General features: G+C 34.3%; 1 protein-coding gene across 1 annotated transcript in view; it reads left to right on the top strand.

Annotated features, from left to right (window-relative positions):
- Positions 1–163: 163 nt before the first annotated feature.
- DOCK9 (dedicator of cytokinesis 9) overlaps positions 164–24,121 on the top strand; it is a gene marked incomplete at its 5' end in the record, with an annotated part of 70,588 nt that continues 46,630 nt past the window's right edge. Inside the window, 22 exons of the mRNA XM_010189629.1 lie at positions 164–259; positions 863–997; positions 3,772–3,946; positions 5,269–5,336; positions 9,186–9,260; positions 9,358–9,498; positions 9,874–10,074; positions 10,217–10,339; positions 11,933–12,015; positions 12,466–12,588; positions 14,368–14,447; positions 14,531–14,718; positions 14,842–14,907; positions 15,489–15,581; positions 15,864–15,987; positions 16,387–16,508; positions 17,895–17,981; positions 18,633–18,722; positions 23,193–23,308; positions 23,442–23,511; positions 23,650–23,775; positions 23,902–23,973. Coding sequence (XP_010187931.1) covers positions 164–259; positions 863–997; positions 3,772–3,946; positions 5,269–5,336; positions 9,186–9,260; positions 9,358–9,498; positions 9,874–10,074; positions 10,217–10,339; positions 11,933–12,015; positions 12,466–12,588; positions 14,368–14,447; positions 14,531–14,718; positions 14,842–14,907; positions 15,489–15,581; positions 15,864–15,987; positions 16,387–16,508; positions 17,895–17,981; positions 18,633–18,722; positions 23,193–23,308; positions 23,442–23,511; positions 23,650–23,775; positions 23,902–23,973 — 2,454 coding nt within the window. The remainder of the gene's footprint in view (positions 260–862; positions 998–3,771; positions 3,947–5,268; positions 5,337–9,185; positions 9,261–9,357; positions 9,499–9,873; positions 10,075–10,216; positions 10,340–11,932; positions 12,016–12,465; positions 12,589–14,367; positions 14,448–14,530; positions 14,719–14,841; positions 14,908–15,488; positions 15,582–15,863; positions 15,988–16,386; positions 16,509–17,894; positions 17,982–18,632; positions 18,723–23,192; positions 23,309–23,441; positions 23,512–23,649; positions 23,776–23,901; positions 23,974–24,121) is intronic.

Raw genomic sequence — 24,121 nt, 5'->3', positions numbered from 1 at the left:
ATAATAATTAATAATAATTAATTATAATTATTATTACTACATTATGAGTAGAGCTGTTCTATCTTTTAAAAATGTCTTCTAAAATGTTTGATAAATGTAACAGTTTCAGACTGTGATGCAGAACTTGTTTTTTTCTTTCCCCTTTCTTCATGTTCATCCCTAGGATGCAGCATCTCTTGGATCTCAGAAGGGTGGAATAACAAAACAAGGATGGCTCTACAAAGGCAACATGAATAGTGCAATCAGTGTGACAATGAGAGTAAGTTTAAGAATGTCTTAGCTGTGGTAAATGCCGAACACCAGTATTAAATACCAGTGTGCCTTTGAAAAGTCAATTTGTATGTGGTTTACTTCTAAAAAAAATAGTGTGCGATGAAAGAGGGAAGCTTGTATGTAATTTATAGCTGTGAAATCTTACTTTGCTTTTATTCTACTTAAATCAGAAAAAAATGCATTAAAAATCCATTATGTGGGAGAAGTCCAGTGTTTGAAATAATTTTATTAACTGGACCCTGGTGTGTTATTAGTAGAAAAGGGACTATGTAATATGAGATTTTATTTGTATTGTCTCTTTATTTAGAAACAAATAAGTTATTTTACTGTTATCACAATAAATATCTATTATGTATAACACTGTGGAGTCAGTTTTAAACACAATGGGTCAAAAATACTTTCAAATAATATAGTACAATCTTGCTGCAGGATTTAAAATGATTTTTTAAACTTTTAATGAATGATTTCTGTTTTATTTTCTGAGGATATTGGTTAGGTTATGTGTAAATAACTCTTAAGGGTTTTGTAATATGAAGCTGATTAATACTAGTGTTCTAACTCTTTCTCTTTCCTCCTTTCTTTTCACTAGTCATTTAAAAGAAGATTTTTCCACTTAATCCAACTTGGTGATGGATCCTATAATCTCAATTTCTACAAAGATGAAAAAATATCGAAAGAACCTAAAGGATCAATATTTCTAGATTCATGCATGGGAGTGGTTCAGGTAATTATGATTATTCTGCCTGTTCTTAAGTTAATTCTGTATTTGATAGCAAATAGATTTTAAAAAAAACTATAGATAACTTTTGTCAGATGCATAATAGTGCCTGTTATGCAGAGGAACAATTAGATACACTGCATCTTGCAAAAACAGTAGATGAGATTTTAAAGAGCAGGAGGCTGAATTTTAAAAATCTTTCTGAAAAGAACAGAAATTACTAGTTGATGTCAAGTATGTATCAAAAATATTGAACAAAATTTTAAGGCAAACACACACAAAAAACCAGCCTTAAATCATGGCAAAGTAATTATAGCATAAAATTGAGATGTAACTGAAATTAACCTTCTGTTTACGTGAGCTGTAAAATGTTCTGCACAGCTTCTTGTGTGGGATTTTTTTGTAGTGGGAATTGTATTAAATTGAGTTACTCTTCCAGATGCTTTTGTTTGACCTTTTATAATGTTCCTTTTATGTGCTTTTCCTTATTTTAAAAAGTTAAGGGCTTTGGTAGAATGTTTGTCAGTAGCAAGTGCCAAAGAAAAGAATTTTTTTTTCTCTTCTGATTCTGTGATGTATTTACAGTACAGCATGTAACTGTTTTGTTAGGCGCAGCATACCTGGAATAAACCCCTGGGTTTTAGGATTTTGTTAACTTGGATAGAAATAGTCAAAGTTTTAAAAAAATTATTCCTTAAATAATGTTTTTTTAGTATTAAATTGTTTGAATGTTTATGCAGAGAAATACAGCAGCTTAACAGAGGATTATTTTTTTCCAAATATTGCAATAATGGTTTTGGATACGCATTTAGTGGATACTTTGCATGGAAAGTCACTCAGATCACACTGAATGTTAGGGCTTTGGAAGGGACCTCGAAAGAGTCTTCTCTAAAGAAGTCACTTCTATGAAGCCAAGAAGTGATTCAATGGCTAGAATAAAGGGGGAAATAGCTATTTTCTTCACTTGAACTGTTGGTGAAGGGCAAATAAATGAGATTTTGAGCTATAAAATGTTATACATAATGGTCCTATTTCAAATGTGTGATTTTATTATTTTACATTATGTACTGTATCCTTCTTCTCTGGCTGATCTTACTTTATTCATTATTTTACTGCTACTTATTATTGGTGTTAGCATCTAGAAACTCATATAGGGGGAAAAAAGTGATCTCTATACAGTAGAAATTCCATTTCTATTTAATGGAAGAGGAAAATAAAATAAAGAATTGTAGAGACCCCAGGGACTGTTCTTTGCAGTTGTTTGACTTGGAATTCATAGAAATGGTGGTTGGTCTTAGGTAGATATGCTTACCAGCTTTTGTTCACAAAATCAAGCTACTTATTTCAGAGTAAGTCTTTTTGGTGAGAGAGATTAGTTCCTATTGCATTCATATAACTTTTCACATTTCTGAGTTCACTTAGTACATATGCTTACTTGTCTTTCAAGGGCAGTAGTTGCACAAGAGAGAAAAATACTGACTTCACTAACAGACATTAAAGATAAAGAATAGAGCAGAATATGCTCCTTCATCAATACTTGTAGAAGAAGAATGCTGAATACATGCAATAGGAGGTTGTTTTGTTTGTTTGGGGTGTTTTTTGTGTGGTTTTGTTTGAGTTGGTTTTCCCCAAAACTTAAATATATTAAATGAAACTATAGGAATTTCCAAAATGTTTGGGGTTGTTGGTTTTTTTGTGTGGTTTTTTTTTTCTTCTGTTTCAATACTGAAGTAGATTGAGACTTTTCTGCATCACAGAGAAGTGTAGTCACGTAATATATGCAGTGTATATGCATATTCACACACACAGTCATATATATTGGCATAGTTCTTCTAGTTCAGTGATTTGTGAAAACTGAGAAGTGTGTTATGTACCACTTGTGTTCAAGGTTGTATACAGTGAAAATTAAAGGTTACCGTTCTTAAGATTTTTCATTAACTTCAGTACTGATTTTAATAGGTAAGACTGCCTTGGACCTGGAGTCTGTACTTTTGTTTGTATTTTCCTTAACAGAAACTCATCTTTGGTAGAAAGCTGACAGTTTTGCCAACCAATAGTTAGTCTGTTAATTGAAAAATCTGAGGTGTATTGAAACTAAAATGTAATTTGGCATTTAATTTAACATATACAAAAAATTCCTTAACCATTAAATCTCCCTTATTGTTTATTTTAATGTTTACCTAATTATCTGTTTTTAAAATTGTTGATAATACAGAATTTTCATTTAAGACTTGTGAATTCATTCCCAGGAACATAGGTCAAGCTAGGTAGTACTTGAAGTCTTGATTTAAACTGTGCAAAAAGGATGGTAATAATGGAGGAATTGATTCTCAGCTTCATGTATATTTAAAAGACTAGCAATATAAGGGCATTCAGGGTTGAGGTTGGTTATGATTTAACCTCTGGTGTAAAATCCCGATGTGCAGATGATTTTCACTCAAATATTAATAGAGTTTCATGCTTTTCTTTTTTTTTCTTAATTGGTAGATCTTAGTTTCATTTCTAGATGATCTGAGTACAGGAAGACTAGATATTTGGACATTGGATTTTTTTGGTTTTTAAAAATGATTACAAGTAGAGGGGTGAAGGGAGACTGTTATGTTTCATGCTTCCTCTTGTTGCAGTGGTACAAATCACTTCAAAAGGTCAAATGTCAGAGAGGAAGTTTATAGTACATTTGTTCAAAGTGTATTTGTTAAAAGATCTGGAATACATATAACTGCCTTGGATTGAGTAGGCAGAATGTAAAGATATTATAAAGATCTTTTATTTTCTTCTAGAACAATAAAGTCAGACGTTTTGCATTTGAGCTTAAGATGCAAGACAAGAGTAGTTACCTTTTAGCTGCAGACAGTGAACTTGAAATGGAAGAATGGATAAACACTCTGAACAAAATCCTTCAGCTTAACTTTGAGGCTGCAATGCAAGAAAAAAGAAATGGGGAGTCTCATGAAGGTAAGCAGAGTTTTCTAGAAGTGCTAATACAGTTATGTGACAATGTCTGTCAACACGCATTTGGAAAGACAGGCTTTATTGTGGCTAAGTTTTATTTTTATGCTTAGTCATAAAATTGTAAGCCTTTTTACTCTGTTTCAACCGATCAGAATTTTTTGGCACCAAAATAACACTGTTCTGTATGGATTCCAGTTAAGTCCAGAAGAGAATCATGAGACTGCTCAGAAGTCTAGAAAAATTGAACCCACAAAATAAAACCAGGAATGAGGCAGTTTAAGAAAAAGAGAAAACTTAGGAGGCACTTGTTTTGAAATGTGTAAAATGCTGCTAAAAATTGAATAATCTATTCTGTGGTCATTGTAGGTAGAAGAATAAGAAATTGTGGTTGCAGTGAGGGACTTAAATTTAGATTTAACTCCCTTGACCACAAATATTTCCCTGAAGTACTGAAATAGATTGCTTGGGTGTAGAAACTTTTCTGTTGGAGCCCATTAAGAATAGGTGAGGCAGGTATCTGTAAGGAATGTGATGTAAGTATAGTTGATAGTTTGGTGACAAAACGATAGTCTAAATGTCCTCTTGTGCATTTTTTCTTTTGAGTGGATGGGGAGGGCGACTGGTATGAGATAAAGTGTGTGCATATCCAGAAGAACCTGGAAGAGGTTACAGAAGGTTGTTTTGCTTATAAATAGCACAATATACCAAAAGAGATCATTGGAGTTTAAATGAGATATGTCTTTGATGAAGATTGCCTGAGTTTAACATGTTTTCCACAACAGCAAATCGGAAAAAGGGAACTGTAGTTCTGGTTCTGCGAAAGACCTTTTAGTCAGTGGTCCCCAATTAAGATTGGTATGTAAGATGCTTATACCTAACTGAATGGTTGCTTTGTAAATCCAGTAACCATTGGATAGTAGAGCTGGGAACCTAGTGAATAGAAGGAACTTGTTTTGAATTCAAGTTACAATCCATAGTGGAAAGGGTAATGTAAATTTGTGCACTGGGTATCCCCTTTCCCCACGCAGATCTAAAAAATACTATTAAAGGTATTTTCTAGGTAAGATTAGAAATAACTGCTACTTTACCTATTTATATAGCTGGTTACATCCTCCAAGAAGTCACTGCATCCAAATGAAATTGTAGAGTCGTTCACAACCTGTTTGTTAACATTTGTCATTTTTGAGGGATGGGAGTTACTAAATAGATAAATAAATCAGAAATATTTTTGCTACAGAGTTTTGTGAGTAGTTTGGGGTTTTGGTTTGTTGTTTGTTTGTTTGCGGTTTTAATTTTTTTTTTTACATGTGAATTTATAATTTCAGATGATGAAGTAAGCAAAATGGACAGCTCATCAAGTAGTTTTGATAACTACTATCCTGAAATTGCCAAGGTAATATATTGTAAATGCCAACTTGGGATATAAAGTACTAAGCATAAATTAGCCACGTGAACTTTCGGAAATGGTGAGGTATTGGCTTCTAGTTTCCAGACAGTTTGTGGTTCTTTGAAAGCCTAGAAGCTCTTTCATTAATAGATGTGGTTATTGAGCTTCTTCATTTTTTGCTTCTGGAATCAAACTAGCTGCTATTTTAAAGTTGCTTTTATAAATCTTGACATGCTGTTTAAAATCAGCATGTTCTATTATTTACTAATTTATTATATTTTGCATATTTTGTGTTGTTTTATTGCATGAAAGTAAGTGCTTGAAGTATTTTTATAGAACTCTAGTTATGCTAAATTCAAGTTTTATTTTTATAGTTAGAAATCCAGAGGAACTTAATTGCAGCTATGATGTGAATGCATTTTAAGATGCCTGTAATGAGCTGGCAAGTTCACGGATACTTCCTGTGTTGCCATAGTTCTTGCTTATCAATTTTGTTCTTACAGAGGTGTGGTAGCACTAGAAATAAAAATAAAATAAATAGAAATAAATAGAAAATATCAGTAACTCTTCCTCAGTCCATTTGCAGACTTTATTTCAGTTAAATCAGTGACTTGTGTGTTGCAATATGTTTTGTGGGTTCTCTAAGGGGGAAAGTTTTGTTAAATCACCTACAGACTGGAGCTGGTGACCTTATTCTATTGAAGCTACAGAGGCCAAACTCCTTCCTGTGACTTCCTTACTCTTTCTTCTGCATGGCGCAGCCTGCAGTCTTAACTTTTCTACTTGACCATGCTCTGGAATGCTCTCCCCTCCTTTTCTGAGGATCTGTCTGTTCTAGTAACTACTGAAGGGAGTGCAGTTATAAACTGAGAACAAGCCCTGAAAGAAATTCCATCTATTACAATCGCTAACCTATCAAAAGATCCAGTCAGAATACGTTAACAGGCTTTTAGCACCCAAATTGGTTGGCTGACTTAATTCTTTCTGTTACTGCTTTGTACACATGTATACAAAAATCTATTGTGTGGTAATCTAACTCCAGCTACAGCTGTATTTTGAAACTAATTGGAATTGTAGGGCATACAATCAAGTTTTCCATGGAGGAGCTGTAAGCATCAGACAGCATACTTATGTCAAGCTATGAAGATTTATTTCAGAGACAAATATAAAATTACATGTATAGATTTTTTTTTTATAGTCAGATTTATTGAAATGCTTGTGTTCCATATGACTTCCAGAGGGAACTTTTATTCAGGGCTGCAGCACCTGCATATGGTTTTAGTACTACAGATGCTGCTTCCTGTTTCCATAACCTTCTGATCGGAAGCATGCAGTTTTAAACTATGTATTTTTCTAGTGTGTTATTTTTCTCAGCTCTTTTTTTTTTTTCTTTTTTTTTCAGTTGCATGGTCATAACCACTTAAATTTCTGTTTCCTTCAAAATAAGTTTTTCGGTCTTCCCATTTCTAGTTCATATTTACTAAACACTTAATTTGCTCAGTTGTGTTTTTCTAGCCTTTTTTCCCCCGAGAACTACAGGGAAAAATCTGCCCATTTGCATTAGTATGCTCTGTGTGCCTTAACTTGATTACTTCATATAAATGCTGTTTGTTTTGAGGATTTTGAAAAATATAATCCTCTGTTCTTTCTTGCATTGTCTTTTCAGCTGTTACTTTGTTTAGTTCTTTTTTTCCCCAGTGGAAGACTTACAAGGCATTGAGCCTTCTTTTAGAGGAGTTTATAGCTGCTCTGTTATTTTTGTTGGTTCTAGAAGGAGATTTTCACAATAGTTGACCTCATATCCTTATGAGGAAAGAGAAATTCCTTCAGGGGTGATTGCAGAGCACCTGACAATAGAGAAAAAAACAGTCTTCCTAGGAAAGTTTTAACCCTTGTGAGTACATCTCCAAGCCTTCATTTCTCTATAAACAACTGTTACTTCATAACATAAACTAAATAAGATGGTATTGTGTGCTTCATGGCACAGATGTGTGCACATATGTCTCAATTGGTCTATCTGTCCTGCCTATTTTATGTTCCTCTTATCTGTAACTTAAATACCAAGAGTGAATGTATGGGGGTGGGGGGTTTTTGTTTGTTTGTTTATTTTTTAATCTTCAGAGTAAATAAATTAGATCTCTATCTTAAGTAACTATGTGACTGTCATGATCAGTGTGCCTGAGTACCTCCTTAACCATTATGGGTCCCAGTTTTCCTTGAGGTAGGAAAACATTGTCCTTGTTATACAGGTGAGGAAATGAAATCAGAGTCACTGCTGTGTGGTAGGCAGGGTTGATTACTACATGAATTTTCAGTTCTTGACTTCTTGACCCTGATCTGTCAGTCAAAAATGCATATTTTTGTCTTGTCTTTAGTGCACAGAACACCAAAGAGTCCAAAACTATTCGAGATGCTTTATCTGAAACAGTTTCTGTCTTGCTCCTATGACTAGATCATCTTCTTCTTCAGTTCTTGACACTACTTCCTTTCCAAAACATACATGCAACCTTCTTGCCATCTTTAAACTTTTTCACAGTTTAGTCCTGTTTTTCTCACGTGCTTTTGACAAGCAAAGTCTGCTAATGCCCTGCTGGTATCAAGTGTCTGGGTCAGGTCTTTCACAGCAACTCCTGTCTTTCCTCGTGTGAGTGTTAAACGTAGCAAAGTCAAGTAAGTGAAATCCATTAGAGCATCTATACTCAAATTCACGCCTCCGAAGTTCCTCTTCTGTAATGCATCCTTGAAGTCAAATCCTTTTTTTATTATTATTGTTATCATCAACCTACAATAGGATTTCGAGCTCCTACAGCTGATTTTTTTTATCTTTTTTAAAAATTTTCTTTCTTTGACCCATAGTAGGAGTTTTTTCAACCTCCAGCAAAGCAGGTGTAGACAGTAGATCACTTCCAGCTGATGGTCAGTGATAAGCATTTTGGGTTGGTAACTTCTCTTAACCCATAGAGGTTGATCAAAAAATAGACACCTGTCTGTAATGTAGTACTTTGTATCCCTGTTTAGCCAGCTGCTACTTTGGGAATGGCAGCTCTCCTACATTGGTAATTTTGGCATGTGCATATGTCCATTTGTGACTTTAAAAATCATAGAATACTCTTTCAAAAATACCTTTTTTAAAAAATCAGAGGTACCTATTATATACCATCAGTTTTCACGTTCTATTTTGTTCCACTTTAATTTTGTTTTACTGCTAATAGATAGGGATCCACAAATCCCAGGCAGGATCAGTGTGCAATGTATTCTCCAAAGTAACTTTTAAGTGTGAAGGTTTTGTCTTTTGGAAGTTTTTGGATTTTTTCCAACTACCCACAGGAAAACCACTTCTTTGGCAGCAGAGCTCAAGAAAAGAAAAAACAAAACAAAACCAAAACCAAGCAAAACCAAGAAAAAGAAAAAAGAAAGCAAACTACGCTGGTATTTCTTAATTTAGGTAGCCTGTTGTTTCCTGAACAGTCTTATGGTCTTAGGATAGCTCTGAGCTTTAACCTAGTTTCTTGGGGTTTTTTTAATAAAATAGTGTTATGAGAGTTATTGTTTGAGAAGGCAAAGCTGTATGAGCTACACTGGAGTGTATTTCCCATGAGTGTGGAAGGTTATATGTTGCTGATTTAGTGTTTCTAGGACTGGAAAAACTTTTAGAGGAGAGGAGTCTTATCTCACTTTTTACTTGGATATGATGTAGCAGTTTAAACTGCAGAGTTTCAAAGCTCAGTTAGGGAGAGAAGAGTGCGTGAATTAAAAACATGTAAGGATTTGAGCATCACAGAAAAAGGAATGAAATTGAAAACCACTTAATTAGTGTGATAATAATACTGGTTTTGTTTTTCGTATTTTTAACAGAGTACGAGAGAAGCAGAAATCAAGTTGAAAAGTGAAAGCAGAGTTAAACTTTTTGCCTTGGATCCGGATGCACAGGTTAGACTTTTTACAAGGAAGCATGTTGTTTTCTTTTATGTTGATTCTTTAGAGATGAAAAGCAACTTACCCTTATTTTTCTTATCTCTTTTTAAAGAAACTTGACTTTTCTGGTATTGAACCAGAAGTGAAGCCATTTGAAGAGAAATTTGGAAAAAGAATTCTTGTGAAGTGTAATGATTTATCTTTTAATTTGCAAAGCTGTGTTGCAGAAAATGAAGAAGGACCAACAACAAATGTAAATAACTCCTCTAATTATTTTCTGTTAATGTGGTAATGAGCATCTTAATATTTTGTTGACACTTAATTATTAATGGCAAGAATTCCCTGCTGTGATTGAGAATCTTACACTGTGGGTTTTTTCTACTACTTTAAATCAGAATGAGAGCCTAAATCCTATGAAAAGTAGCTCTGCTACTAAGCTCTTTGTGTTGTAGAAAGTGGAATTTTTATTTTACTGTCTTTTACATCTTGTCAGAAATATCTAGAGTCATGGTCATATGTGTTTATAAAAATGTTACTCATCTTCCTTTCATACACATTTTTTACAGTAGTATAGATGCCAGCAATGACACTTGATTATTCTTTTTATTTTTTATTTTTAAAACTCTAGGTAGAACCTTTCTTTGTCACATTATCACTATTTGATATCAAAAACAACCGGAAGATTTCAGCTGACTTCCATGTTGATTTGAACCATCCTTCAGTAAGGCATATGATACCCAATGCATCTCAACAAATGACGAATGGCAGTGGTGATGGCTTACACAGAATTCAAGATGTTTATGAAACTGTGTTACAATATCCAAAGCAGGTAAGAACTGGTAACCTAAAGAGTTACTAGGATTCTGGATACAAGTAGAGAGTTTTCCAACATACTTCAGATGGCTTTCTATTATGTGATATAAAATGTGTGTGCATTTTCCTTTGATGTTTATCTCTTGTTTTATTCCTAGGGAATATTCTCAGTCACGTGTCCTCATACTGACATTTTCCTTGTGGCTAGAATAGAAAAAGTACTACAGGGAAGTATTACGCATTGTGCTGAACCATATATGAAAAGTTCAGATTCTTCAAAGGTATGTTGTCATCTTCTGTGGCATGGAAAAAATGCTGAAGCAAGATATGTTGATTTCAAATTAATAAGTATCAGTCAGAAGCTTAGTTCTTTTATAGGAAATTCAGGTAACTGGATGATTTGATTTAGTAAGTTGTAGTTATTGCTAGTAACTTTTATTAACTGATATGTTATATATATGTCTAACTTATTATTGGGAAACATTTATTTAGCTATTACAATTGTGACATAAGCTGTAACTTTTATAATGGCTTTAAACTGATTTGACAAAATAGTATTAGACTTCAGCATGAAAGTTCAGTTGAAAATTGTTGAACAATGAAATAATAAATACAGGTCAGAAATTGACTGTATGTGACTCTTAGTTAATGCACCTTATTTACTGTATCATTTTTGTTGACTTTTCCTTTGTCTCACTTTTTGGTGACAGTTCTTTACTGTAACTTTATGTGCAATTTTGCTGTTTTGGAAATAAAACATTGAATTTTTTCTGTTCGTGTTCCCTGAGATTACACCATATTAATTTGAAACAAAACAGCTATATAGGTCTCCATGTGTGTCAGTGCAATGAGCAAGTTCCAGTTCCCTGCAGAACTACCACTCTGGACAAGAAAAAGGGAAAATGGAAGCAGCAAATTCAAGCCAAGAGATCACTTATTCTCCCCTTAAACACTGAACACTGTGAATTAATGATGATTGCTTATCAAAGTTCTATGCTTCTGAGTGTGACTCCCCATTTTTACAAGAAGGGATAATGGAGAATTGGCTCAAACAACACACTAATAGAAATAGCTCTTCATAATGTCAGCAGCATAGATCAGGGATAATATTCAGGCAGGTTTTTCTGTGTTTTTCTGCTGTTGGCAAGTAATTTTGCTCTGTGTGGGCACATATGAGAAGCTGGTTTCTGGAAAAGAGAATCCCGCTACTCTGTCAGGAGCTTCTGATGTGTTGAACATCTCAGACTAGTGGGTTTCTAGCTCTGATTGTTATACATGTTGGTTCTATATAATGGAACTGTTTGTTTATTTAAAAGTTAGCAAAACAGAAGTGGTAAGGTTTTAATGAAAACGATGTTGCAATGTCCATACATAGGATTGTCAGCGTGGTCTTCATACAACTCCTCACAATATTCTGTGTGTATTGCAGAGTATTTTACTATTTACAGGAATGTGTTCTGGTACATAGAGTGGACGGTGAACAGGGGAGCAAGTCGGGGGGGAAATGTTTTTATCTGGAGTCACAGTTCTTTCTTAATAACCAGTTGAAATTTGTTGTAGCTTTTGTATGAGTTTTGTATATAATCATTTTTTCTTGCTTAATTAAATATGTATTATCAGGAGTGTAGATGGGTCTGTTTTAAGCCATTAAATGCTGTGAAATTAGCAGGCCCTGCTTAACCTGAAATGAATTGTTAAGAGGTATTTTCATTTGTCTTTCACTTGCATACTTAGGATTAATCTTCTAAAGATTTCCAGTTTGTATCAGTGTCAATATGTGGTTTGTTTTTGTTTTTTTGTTTTGTTTTTTTTTGTATACTAATGGTGCAAAAAATGTAGCTTTTAAAACCCGGCTATTCTTATGTCCTTTTCAGGCTGCACAGAAAGTCTTAAAGAATGCTAAGCAGGCATGCCAGAGATTAGGTCAATATAGAATGCCTTTTGCCTGGGCAGCTAGGTAAGGACAGATCTTGTCAGCCTGAGTTTTTTCCTAACTTTTCTTCAACTTTTATTTTCTTCATCTCACTTCTTGTAAAACTTGATGTGCTATTTAAATTATTTCTTGTTTTACTTCCAGTTAACCAAAGATTTCTGACAAACAAACTTACACTTCAGCTCTGTGGTGGGACAAAAGTTCTAAACATTACTAATATTATTATTCAAACCGTTAAATATTGCCAACTGTTTTCTATTGTCAATATTTTTTATGTTATTAAGAATAAAATTATTCACATTTGATTTGTTAGACTGAGCTATTTATATGTTAAAACTCACCTACCATGACAAGAGTATTAAATGCTTAATATGAAGGATGGTGCAGTATGTTCTAATTTGTAGTAAACAAATTTCCTGAACTGACTTTCAACTCTTTCATAAATTCAGCTGAAAACAAGCCTTTTATTTTTAGGACGCTGTTTAAAGATGCCTCAGGAACCCTGGACAAAAATGCAAGGTTTTCTCCTCTCTTCAGGCAAGACAGTAATAAACTTTCAAATGAAGACATGCTGAAATTGTTAGCAGATTTCAGGAAGTAAGTCTAATTTCCCCAGCTGAAAAAAATCCAACAAAACAAAACAAAAACAGACCAACCAACCACCCCCTAACCAAGCCCCTTATTTTTTGTTACAGTCTTGAACTGGAGCATTGAATCTTTTGATACATGTATTTATATGTTTCTTTCACTTCAAATATAGAAGTTGTATAAATATAATCAAGGCCTTCATACAAGCTACAGATCTTTCCCTTGCAGTGTTTGGGGTCTATAAGCAGAACTGAAGTGCTATGCCATGTTTAGCATACAGTAAGCATCATATTCTCAAGCAGCTCTGTGTTAGGAGTTGCATAATACACTCTTCTGGTTCTCAAAGGAAAACAAGTATGAGCATAAATCATATGTTCACTGAGCTTGGACAAAGAATGCTTGCTCTCAGGGAAAGGGATTCAAGCCAGTATCCAGTCCACCTTCTTTGAAAGTGCATTTGGCTCAGGATGCCTAAGTAACAGAACATTGGTCATCTTTTTTTACAAAGTACTCCTAAAGACATCATCAGTTTGTATGCAAGGCTTAAGAATCGCCTTCTTAAAGATGACTCTTAAAAAACTAATTTTAATCCCCTCTTTTATTGAATAGGGTGTAAAATAAATGAGCAATCTTTGCTGCTTTGGAAAGGCATTTCCACTTCTGTTTATGGTACAGTTAGCTGGAGTATTAATTTGAACTATTGCTAATTGCAAAAGGTTTGGGCTATAGTTTATTTTATTCTTGCTTACCAAATCTGATAAGGAGGTGATGTTTGTAATAGATATTTTAATTCCATTTTAGCGAGCTGCCTAAAATGTCTTTGAAGTTTACATAGCACTGAAATTCCTTTTGTAGTGATACTCAGGATAAACAGTATTATTAAAATTGAAATGAATATAGTAAATTAGCCTTTCACATCACTTTACTTTGTGAATTAAGGAAATGCTTTTGGTTATTTCATCATCCTTTTTGTGGAACCCTGTACAGTATTTCACAGGAATTTTTACTAAGAAGAAGAATGTAATGTCTAAGGCTTAGCTATTGGAATTAGAATCCAGACTCCAACCAGAAAAAGTTGTTTGCTTCACAGCATGAGATTGCATTCTGGGAAAATATTGCATCCACTTCCTCTGCAATAATGTAAAAAAATCATGCTGCTGACTAGTTTTACTAATAAAATATTCCTACTTCAAATCATGTTATCATGTAGCTAATTCAGAAATATCTAAGAAGTTTCATAGCAGGCTAGTTAATAGTAAATATTTTCCAGGGTTAGTCATTACCCTAGAGAAAGGAAAGGTAGGAAAAGAAATTACTGAGTAGAAGGCCCATTTTTATTAACTTACTGATTTCTCTCCCCTTTACTCTTCTCCCAAGCCTACCCTTTTACCATAAATCCTTATCACTAGCTATTTTGATTTAAAAAGCTTGCTTTTTAGATCCCCTCTTTATTGCAATTGATAGCGAGTTATTACATGGCAAACAAAACCTATCTTTAGCAAAGTTTTTCATTTTGATGTAAAGAAAGAAAAACATCCTGCTTTTTCTTAACATTTCCACACTTGTGGAAAAAGTCTTACTTTTTTTTTTTGAGAATTTAAAGAAGAGTAAAACTGTGAATCTAGGCAAAAAAACAAGACCAGATCAGTCATCCACCCCCACACCACCTTTCCTCTCATACTGCTGTTTCAGGATATTACTTTTGCCTCTGTTTCCTATTATCTCTTTTTTCTGGCATCTGATAGTTTTGCATTTATCCTGACTTTGAGGTTTTTTTCCTTCCTATAGACCCGAAAAAATGGCCAAACTTCCTGTTATTTTAGGAAATCTAGATGTTACAATTGATAATGTGTCACCAGATTTTCCGAGTAAGTATTAATACACACTGTTAAGTGGACATTCAGGATTTTTCCTTTCAGGTTTTTATATGTTTTTTTAAATGTATTTTCAGATTATGTTAACTCATCATACATTCCCATGAAACAGTTTGAAAACAGCACCAAGACACTAATAACATTTGAAATAGAGGAATTTGTTCCCTGTATACCGAAACACACTCAGCCTTTCACCATCTACAACAATCATCTTTATGTTTATCCAAAGCACTTGAAATATGACAGTCAAAAGTCTTTTGCAAAGGTGAGTACAGGACAAATGTATGTTCTTCTTTCTCAGGTTTGGTTAAAATTGTTTATGTAATTTATTTCTGTGATGATCCTTATGACTAAGTGTTTGTGGTTTTGTTTTTAAATACTGCTTTAGGCTAGAAATATTGCAGTATGCATTGAGTTCAAAGATTCTGATGAAGAGGAGTCTTTGCCTTTAAAGGTTAGTCTTTTCATTTTTGCAACTGATAAAATAGTGAACAGTTAGCTAAGTGACACAGTAGTACAGGATTAATTTATCTAGTTTGGGATGGCGGCTTTCTGTCCTCCTTTTGCATTTGGCATAAGAGTAACTTCTAGATGACTTGCTTTTTTGATATAGATGATTATTTAGGTATAAGATTTAATTTCTCCATATCAACAAAAATTCTGAGGAAAAACTTATTGCAAACAAGGGTGGGTTACGCATACTCCCCAGCGGGAATTCTTTAAGTTAAAACAGTAAAGCTTTAGATGAACTGCAGAGCCAAGCTCTGTGTTTGTTGATGCGTTACTACAGTGTATAAGAGGTGGCTGGAAAAAAAGAAGTAGGAAAGTGTATAGGAATCCTGAGGTGAAATCACCGTGTCAGCTCTGCTGCACAGCGTGCAGATTACAGATCACATAATCCCCTGTCTGTGCAAAGGAACCATAGTAAACACAAGTTAAAATATTTCAAATTCTAGGTGAAACAGATTCTAAGCTGAGAGTGAAAAAGGATCACAGGTTTTTCTTTTGTTCTTTTTTCCTTTTTCCTATTATTAGTGTATCTATGGTAGGCCAGGTGGACCGGTATTTACTAGAAGTGCATTTGCTGCTGTTCTGCATCACCATCAAAATCCAGAGTTTTATGACGAGGTAAGCTACCTTTCTGAGGCAACTTTTACTCGTTTAAGTATCATGCAAGTTTCAAAAACACAAGAAAAGATTTGAGGATTGCAAAGTTCTTGATTATTATTTCACTTAAATCAGATCCCACTTTTCACTGTAAGTAAATTTTTGTGAGTTTAGTGTGTGTGATTCTTGATCTTCCTCCAAATAACATATAAACTAGAATTGCTTTTTAAGTGTGCAACCAGTAAGGCATGTCACTGCTCTAGCTGAAGACTTTTCCAAAGGTTGTGATTCTTTGCCTTTCAGATTAAAATTGAATTGCCCACTCAGTTACATGAAAAGCACCATTTGTTGTTCACCTTCTATCATGTCAGCTGTGATAGTTCAAGCAAAGGGAGTACAAAGAAGAAAGATGTCGTTGAAACACAAGGTTTGTATGCGGATGCTTTAATTTCAGTAACTACTGCACAGATTTTATGACATACTTATCTGGTAACCCATCATTTTTGTGTTCCAGATAATGGTTTCTAATTACATTATACTGACTGAAAGGTTTCATTAAGTATTTCCTTAAATTTAAATATTTCAAATGATGTTTTAGAATATGTATTAAATGTAAGGGGTTTTTTTCAAACTCTGTGACAATTGATACTTTTAATTAATTCTAATTGTTTGAGTTCAAATAATTTGGCACTTTGAGTAACATTTTCTGATTTAAGAATTACATTTCAGAAGTGTGCAGTAAGGATACTTTTGTGCTGTACTTTTGTAAGAGTTTTTGTAAAGATTCATAACATATTTAAAATTACTTGCCTTTCATGTTCCGTAGTTGGGTATTCTTGGCTTCCTCTAATAAAAGATGGAAGAGTGGTGACCAATGAGCAGCACATCCCAGTGTCAGCAAATCTTCCCTCAGGCTACCTTAGTTATCAAGAAGTGGGGGTTGGAAAGGTATGTTATATTAAATTTTTTTGAAATTTTGCTTTGAAAAAAAGATGTGGAGAGAAGGTCTGTTGTAATTCCCCAGTCTGATGAGATTTCAGTCCTTTTCTAGTAGAATTTTTTTGCTTTTATAGTTAAAATGGAGTGCTTTGCAAAAGTTAGATATCTGACTTAAAGGAAACAAACCAACCCAAACAGAAATGGGAGACAAAACTTATGACTTAATTCTGACATTTACAAGAATTTTAATCAACCTGCCCTAATACATTTTCATTTAAATGGTTAATTGTTAGTTATTTTTTTAATTATTTAGCTGATGTACTAAGGTAATGTTTAAATTTCATTTTTTGTAGTAATAAATAACTAGAGGTTACAGTAATTTTTAAATATATTAAATTATTTGAGTTTATGAAAATATGCAAATAATCTGAAGTCCTTTACTAAATTTTTTTTAGCATTTCATGCTGTCTCCTTTCAGTAAGTCTTATTCCTGAAAAAATCTTATTCTCACATCTTGATTTTTGTGATCTTTATACTTCACTAGTAAAATTTATGGTTGTATTTTTCAAAGCAGAAAGCTTGCAAAATTGTAGTAATAAAAATGATACCAAAGAGGACACAAAATGTAAACTGTGATAGGGGATTTGACTAAGAGAATGAAATGCAGAGACCAAATTGACTCATTTTGGAGGAAGAGGCCTAAAATCAACAGCAAGAGGTGCTGCTCTCCTCCTATTCTACCACATTTTCTTTTTTAAACTCTGCTGTAAGCTTTCCAATCATTGTCTCCTTCACATCTTTCATCTTTTCACATTGTAGGTGTATTCTTTATGCCTCTGCTGTTCGTCTCTGCTCATGCCTGTGGGTAGAACGTTAGGACCAATGTGACTGGTTGTAGATCTAGCAGTAAAATCTCTCCTGAACTGGTTGTCAGAGTAGACAGCTGAGTGTTCCCAGTCTTAGTTCTTTGGAAATGAGATGGGAAGGAAGCACTGGCTGCTACCTATTGGAGATGTACATTAAGGTTTAAACTGTGTCAGTATCTGTGGAAATTCTTGTGTTATTTTTTTCAGAAAACTAGTAGATATTTCTCTCTAGTCAGAAGTTTCTTTGCAGAGTTGTAGGGCGAAAATGAAACCTGTGACTTACAGAAAAGCAATTTTGTTAGCCAGTGAGAAAAGTACTGTGGGACTTTAAAGAAAGAAATTTAAGCTTCATAAATGCTTTTTGTAATATTGCCTGCATAATTTTCCTTTTTTTTATAAATTTATTCATTGCACACATTTCTTCAACCTGTTTTTTAAAAAAGATGTTGTTAGTGGTACTATAAACAAGTTGTTTTACTACAGTATACCACTACATTATTTTACTTTTCCTCTGCATGTGTGCATACAGCATTCTGGTCCTGAAATTAAATGGGTAGATGGAGGCAAACAATTGTTAAAAATATCCACTCATCTGGTGTCAACTGTGTATACACAGGTAAGTTATAAATCAATTAAATTAGAGAAAGTTTTAGGAATTATGTATGTTTATTATATTTATATATGATATTTGGGAAGACTCTTAAACTCACTATGCTGATCTCTTTTTTGTCTCTTGGACACACTGCATGGTATCTGTTTCTCACATCAGCTGTGAAAAACAGCAGGTCTTAAATGGACACTATTCAAAATATGGGCCTTTTGTCTAACATTGTCATCCATTCCAATCTGAATTTTCCTTTTAGGTGAGAGGTCATAGTTGCCTTAAAGCTATTTACTGGCATGTCTACAAAGCAATGAGTCTTGTTACAGCTGCTCATAAAACACGTATTATGATGAGTTGGGATAACTAACATTAAGTATGCTGTTTTCTGTGTGACGCTTGATTTGAAGCAAATATAGGTGGTGTTTTGTATAATGGATATTAAAAAAAAATTGGAAATCTTTATTGTGGGTTAAAAAAAAGTCAATGTTACATGTAGACTAAATTAGTCTTTGGAATAGTGCACTTCAATTATTTTTGCAAGTTGAATCTATGACAGAAACATGGATTTCTATATAAAAATATTTTTTAATGTGTTCTGTTTTGGATTACGGGTAGTAATGTTAGATATTGTTTAATTTGTTTTCTTTTTGTTCTTTTTAACAGGATCAGCACTTGCATAATTTTTTTCAGTACTGTCAGAAAACAGAGTCTGGAGCTCGTGCACTAGGAACTGATCTTGTAAAGTATCTTAAGGTATAAAATGGCAGTGAATAACAGATTATATTATTTATTTATACTGTTGCAAAGCCAAGAAGTTTCAGACATTTTCTAGGTCTCATTAATGGAATATGCAGTATAAAAAGAACAAAAAGATACTTCCTGCCCTAGATAAGCCTAAAATTGTAATATAAGTGGAAACAGCGAGGCAATAATGAGACAATATTGGTCAGCCTTATCAGTAACAGTTTCGAAACACTATTTTTTTGTCAAAATAGTCAAATTGAACAGCACATGGATAATGGTAAGAAACGATGACTCTCGATTTTATAAAATTTCACTTAAGATGTCATTGTTGTCATGTCTGCAGTTCTCTTTCAGGATTAGATCAATGGAGCACATGGATTTCACAGCAATTTTGTTTTATCTGCAGATCAGACTTTTAATATGAAGCCCAAAATTCAGTCACCTTAAAAACTATGTAAGGTATCACAAGTACCTGATAGGCACAAGAGAGTTTATTGTTGTAATTGATTACCATCAGTTAATAAAATTGGACTCTCTAGTCAAGACATTTAAGTAAGAACTTAGCTAATGAGTGTGGCACACTTATGAAATGGACTTGCTTTGTGACCTTGATTATGTCAAAACCATGGCTCTGAGTCATCTTCCTTGCCCCAAGACTTTTTGATCAACTTTGGTACAAAACAGGACACAGCACATTAACAGCAGGAAGATAGAAGCCTATTTTGAAGTAGGTTTTTTATTATTTCCATTTTTAACTTTCAGACCTGTTTCTCAGTCTTCTATTTGTCCTTACCATTCTGAAATTTTGCAATCCCAAAACATGCTGGAAAACATATGACAATAATAAAACACCCTAGAAGGGATTCTGACCATGGTATCTTCACATCAAAAGGTTAAGGCAAAGAACCAATAGTCTTGTAGCTGAACTTCATCGTCCCCCATGGTTACTTAGAATGAGTCACGAGAGATGCCTCTCCCTTGGGTTTCTGCTACTGACATTCTTGTTTTGATATGTCATTTTTCTGTGTTTCTCACTTAAAGTATCTGTTATGGGTTTCTTGATAATTTGAGATCTGAAGCCATCCTTATTTCCACTGCTTTCTGCAGCAGTAATTGTGCCAAATAGTCCCCAATCAGATGGCACTAGCACTAAGCAGTGCCAGGCAGTGATTTGACTGTGAAAGTCAGCACTCTGCAGTATCAAGAGGCCCTGCTGGAGTTAGAGGCAGCTTATGTGCAGAATTCCTCCCTGATACCAGACCTGCAAATCCTCTGTCATCATGACACTTTTCACAATATAGAATATTTCTAGCTGTGGTTTGTGCCCTGAAGAAATCTCTCCAACAGAGGCAGAAGAGGAGAGGAATCACTGCTTCAAAGTGTTTCATCTTGCCTTGGGACCAAGGGGATTATTCCATCTTTCCCCAAGTAATCCTTCTGGGAGATTGTGGTCCTGCTGTCTGAGATTTCTCTTTGAGGAAGGGAACCTCTTACCTCTTACCCTACTGTTTGTACTTTTCTGGCAAGGGATTTAAAATTATTGATATTCAATTTCCTCCCATGTTCTGTGAAAATACAAACAAAGGAAGCATCCAGGTTTTTAGAAGTCCTAGTCATAAAAGGCAGTTTCTCATTGGTGCAGCTTTGCCTACTTGTTGTGATTTTAAGATCAGTTGGAATACTGAATCGTTATCATTGGACTTAACCTCTTTTTTTTTTCTCTCCGTACACAATAAAGACGGTATGTTCTTAAGCCATCATGAATTAGACATCTTAGAGTCTGACCTGTGGCTCACTGAATCTCTTTAAAATTGTCAATATAATTTCCATCACTTTTTTTTCAAGGGGTGCAGTCTTCCTGTCAGGTTTTTTCTGGTATCAAGAATAAAGGAAGGATTGTTGCCCATTCTAGACCTCAGGGAACTGAGGAACTGAATGTCTTTATTGGTAACTTCAGGTGTAAAAACAAAATTACAGCACCAGAAAGAGCAAATACAAAGCAGTTAGTCTGGAAAACATTCAGATGTTACTTGAAAAGAACTATTGTTACTAATATCTCTGCATATATGACAAGTCTGAATCACTACTATTAAAAAATCAGTTTTGCACACCGTGGAGAGCTTCTTTACCAAGGTCTTAGCAGCAGTGACTATTCACACTATGAGGAATGGAACGACCCTGTAATTTGTAGGCAGTTTGTTGATTCTTACCTTACAAACAACCTTACAAACAACCCTCAGTCAGTTTTTGACCTGTTTGATTCATCAGGATTCACAGTACTTTGAGAAATCACACTGTTTCTTAAGTTTATCAGAGCTCTATTTGAATCTGATCTAATCAAAATCTCTTCCAGGGAATAGCATGGCAATTTCACATTTATTTTGCTACCTGCTGACCATCAAAAATGACAATTGGCTGGAATCAAAGGCTTGATTATCTTCCTGATATTCAAAACTCTTGTTTGTCTGGTAGAACAAAGTGACCATCAGATACTAAAATGTCATTTTAGGGAAAGCTCAAAAGACCACTTCCTCAGATCACTCCCTAATCCCATAATTTACTTCTGTCATATTTGATCACATATACAGACAGTAATATATTTGGGTGGCTTATTCCTTTGCTTAAACACTTTATTTATATTTATATTAGTTCTGCATTAGCAGAATCTTTAGGTTCAGTGACAAGACCATGTCTTGCCAAAGTCCCTAGGACAGACTAATGCAACTGCAGAGTTTGTTTATAATTCTTGCTTGTCATTAAATGTGAGAACACTCTTACTATACAGTATGAACATGTTCCACACCACTAGACTGACACATGACTTTATTGCCTTGCCTCATGGTAACAAATGCTACCTTCTGTGTGAACTACAAAAAAATTGGCTATTCTCATGTCCATTGAGGCAAATTCTTGTCTAGTTAGGCCTCACAGGGACCCAAATACATTTTGCATCTCCTGTGTATTGAGAAGTGTGTGTCAGTCTGGCACCTACCGGTGCCAGACTTGGCCAACCTGAGTGCTAAATGGTCATTAAAGATCAATGTCTCAGTTTGCTGATGACTGTTTCTTGCAGGTAATGTCTATGCGATGTCATATATAAATACTTAAGATTTACTTTTCTGCACAGACTCAATGTGCTACTGTGAGAGTAGCTTGGATTATCAAACCTGGCAAGTATTGTCCCATTCTCTCTTCTTTCTCTTCTTGCCCTCCCTAACGGGATTTTATGTAAGCACCACTTGACACTTCTTATTAAAGGTTTTCTGAAACTTGCCTGACTCAAGATGCTTGCATACTTCATGTTTCATGAGCCCAACCATCACTTAGCATCTCATAAGTTTAGGTATCTGCTTGTAGTTACCTCCATTGCTGGCTGCGATATCAAAGGGCACAGCTACTTCTGGCAGTTTGAGAGTAGTTGAATACTCAAAGGCATCAGAAATTGGGTTACGAGTCCACTTCAGAGTCCTACTTAAAACAGCACCTTTACCAAAAAGTGTCTGCATCCTGGACAGAACTGTGAGCTGAAGTTCCATTTGCATGTTTACCCAATGCTTTGGTATTCAAGGCTTATAGAAAAGATGCTGTAGTGTATGACTGCTGTTTCCAAGAAAAATCACAGATCATGTAGGAGTGAAGACTGTTTTCAGTCCTGAATAGTGTGAATGTGCATACAGGCAAACATTGAAAGATGAGACAGCTAGTTAACACTGAATGGAAATATTTGAAATATGTTGTCTGCATGCACGTTCAGCAAATATACTCTTTTTATTTCTCAAACTCCCTTTAACTCCAGGGAATTCTGTGGCATAATCCAACGTAGGATGAAATGCCATATACTACCTTTTATGTCAGGTGGTTATGTCAATAATATCTTTTGCACATGATGGAGTGCAAAGGGATAGCATAAAGAAGTTGAGCGGTAATTCACTGTCTCCAATTTCCAGCATTTGGTAGTTAAAGATTTTAGTGCATTTTGGTTTTTTTAACATATTAGTTTATTGTTTTGCAGTAACTAGTAAAACTAGTATTGCAATTATCGAAGGTAAGCAATCTATATGTTTTTGTGGAACTTTTGTTTGCTCAATGTCTGTACTGGTGGATGAAATAGCAAAGTATAACAGTGTCAGTGTCGGCTTGCTGTGGTGTATACAGGTAGTCCTTTCATTGAAACATTACCTAGTATGCATTTCAATGGAAAAGTACAAATAACTAAATAAACTAATAAATAACTAGTTCTAAAATGCTTTTAATAAAACCTAGGGTTTTTTTCCCCAATTTACCTTAATGTAGATAATATTTACCAGATGTTTATGTCAGAAACTATTCTCATTTTTTTTCTTGCAGTATTTCAGGTAATTAGCACCAAATAGTGCAAGCAGCGTGTATTTTTGGAAGAAGACTTACAGTAAATGTTATTGTATCAGAACTTGTGATTTAAATGCCATTGTTTCAAGGAGTATTACTGCTTTCTTTTAGAGCCTTCATGCTATGGAAGGCCATGTGATGATAGCTTTCCTGCCAACTGTTTTAAACCAGTTGTTTAGAGTTCTCACTAGAGCAACTCAAGAGGAAGTTGCAGTCAATGTGACAAGGTAAAGAATTTTAAGTGTTTCATAGTTTTAAATGTTGACTGGGTTATCACATAGATATGTAACTGAGTAGCATTTTTGATATTGCAATCATAGCTTGCCTTGTAGGCTTAATCAACTTCTGATTTCTGTTCAGGGTTATTATCCATATCGTTGCTCAGTGTCATGAAGAAGGCTTGGATAGCTATTTGAGATCTTATGTCAAGGTAGGTAAAAGTAAATGAAAAGTTTCCCTTTTTTATTTCTCTGAAAAGAGCATATTTAAATTTAGTTGCATCTGTTCAATTTCAGTTGTGTCATGTCTTGTCATAATTTCACATTATATTCTGTTTTCCTTCCCCAAGTATGCTTATAAAGCTGAACCCTATGTTGCTTCTGAATATAAGACAGTACATGAAGAACTGACAAAGTCCATGACAACAATTTTAAAGCCATCCGCTGACTTTCTTACAAGCAACAAGCTACTTAAGGTATATATTGAACTATACTTTTTATTCTATTCTTATCTGATCATAACTGAAGAATAGGTACAAATTGTATTGAAATAGTTGTTGAATGCATGTTGCAATTTTACAGAATGTTTCTTTTCTCTGCAGTACTCATGGTTTTTCTTTGAAGTTCTGATAAAATCGATGGCTCAGCATTTGATAGAAAACTCTAAAGTGAAGGTATGTAAACTTTGGCCAAAAAAAAGGTTATTCTGAAGAGTATTTATACAGTCTTTTCTGTCTCCACACTTTTATTGCATATTAGAAAATGTTTTATAAATACATGGTCATGATTTATGTATAATAACGTTATTTATAGGGAAGGGAG

This window comes from Mesitornis unicolor, unplaced genomic scaffold, assembly GCF_000695765.1.
Source record: "Mesitornis unicolor isolate BGI_N332 unplaced genomic scaffold, ASM69576v1 scaffold20678, whole genome shotgun sequence".
NCBI classification, from domain to species: Eukaryota; Metazoa; Chordata; class Aves; order Mesitornithiformes; family Mesitornithidae; genus Mesitornis; species Mesitornis unicolor.
The sequence above is the reverse complement of the archived record's forward strand: the minus strand, read 5'-3'. Positions and strand labels throughout refer to the sequence as shown.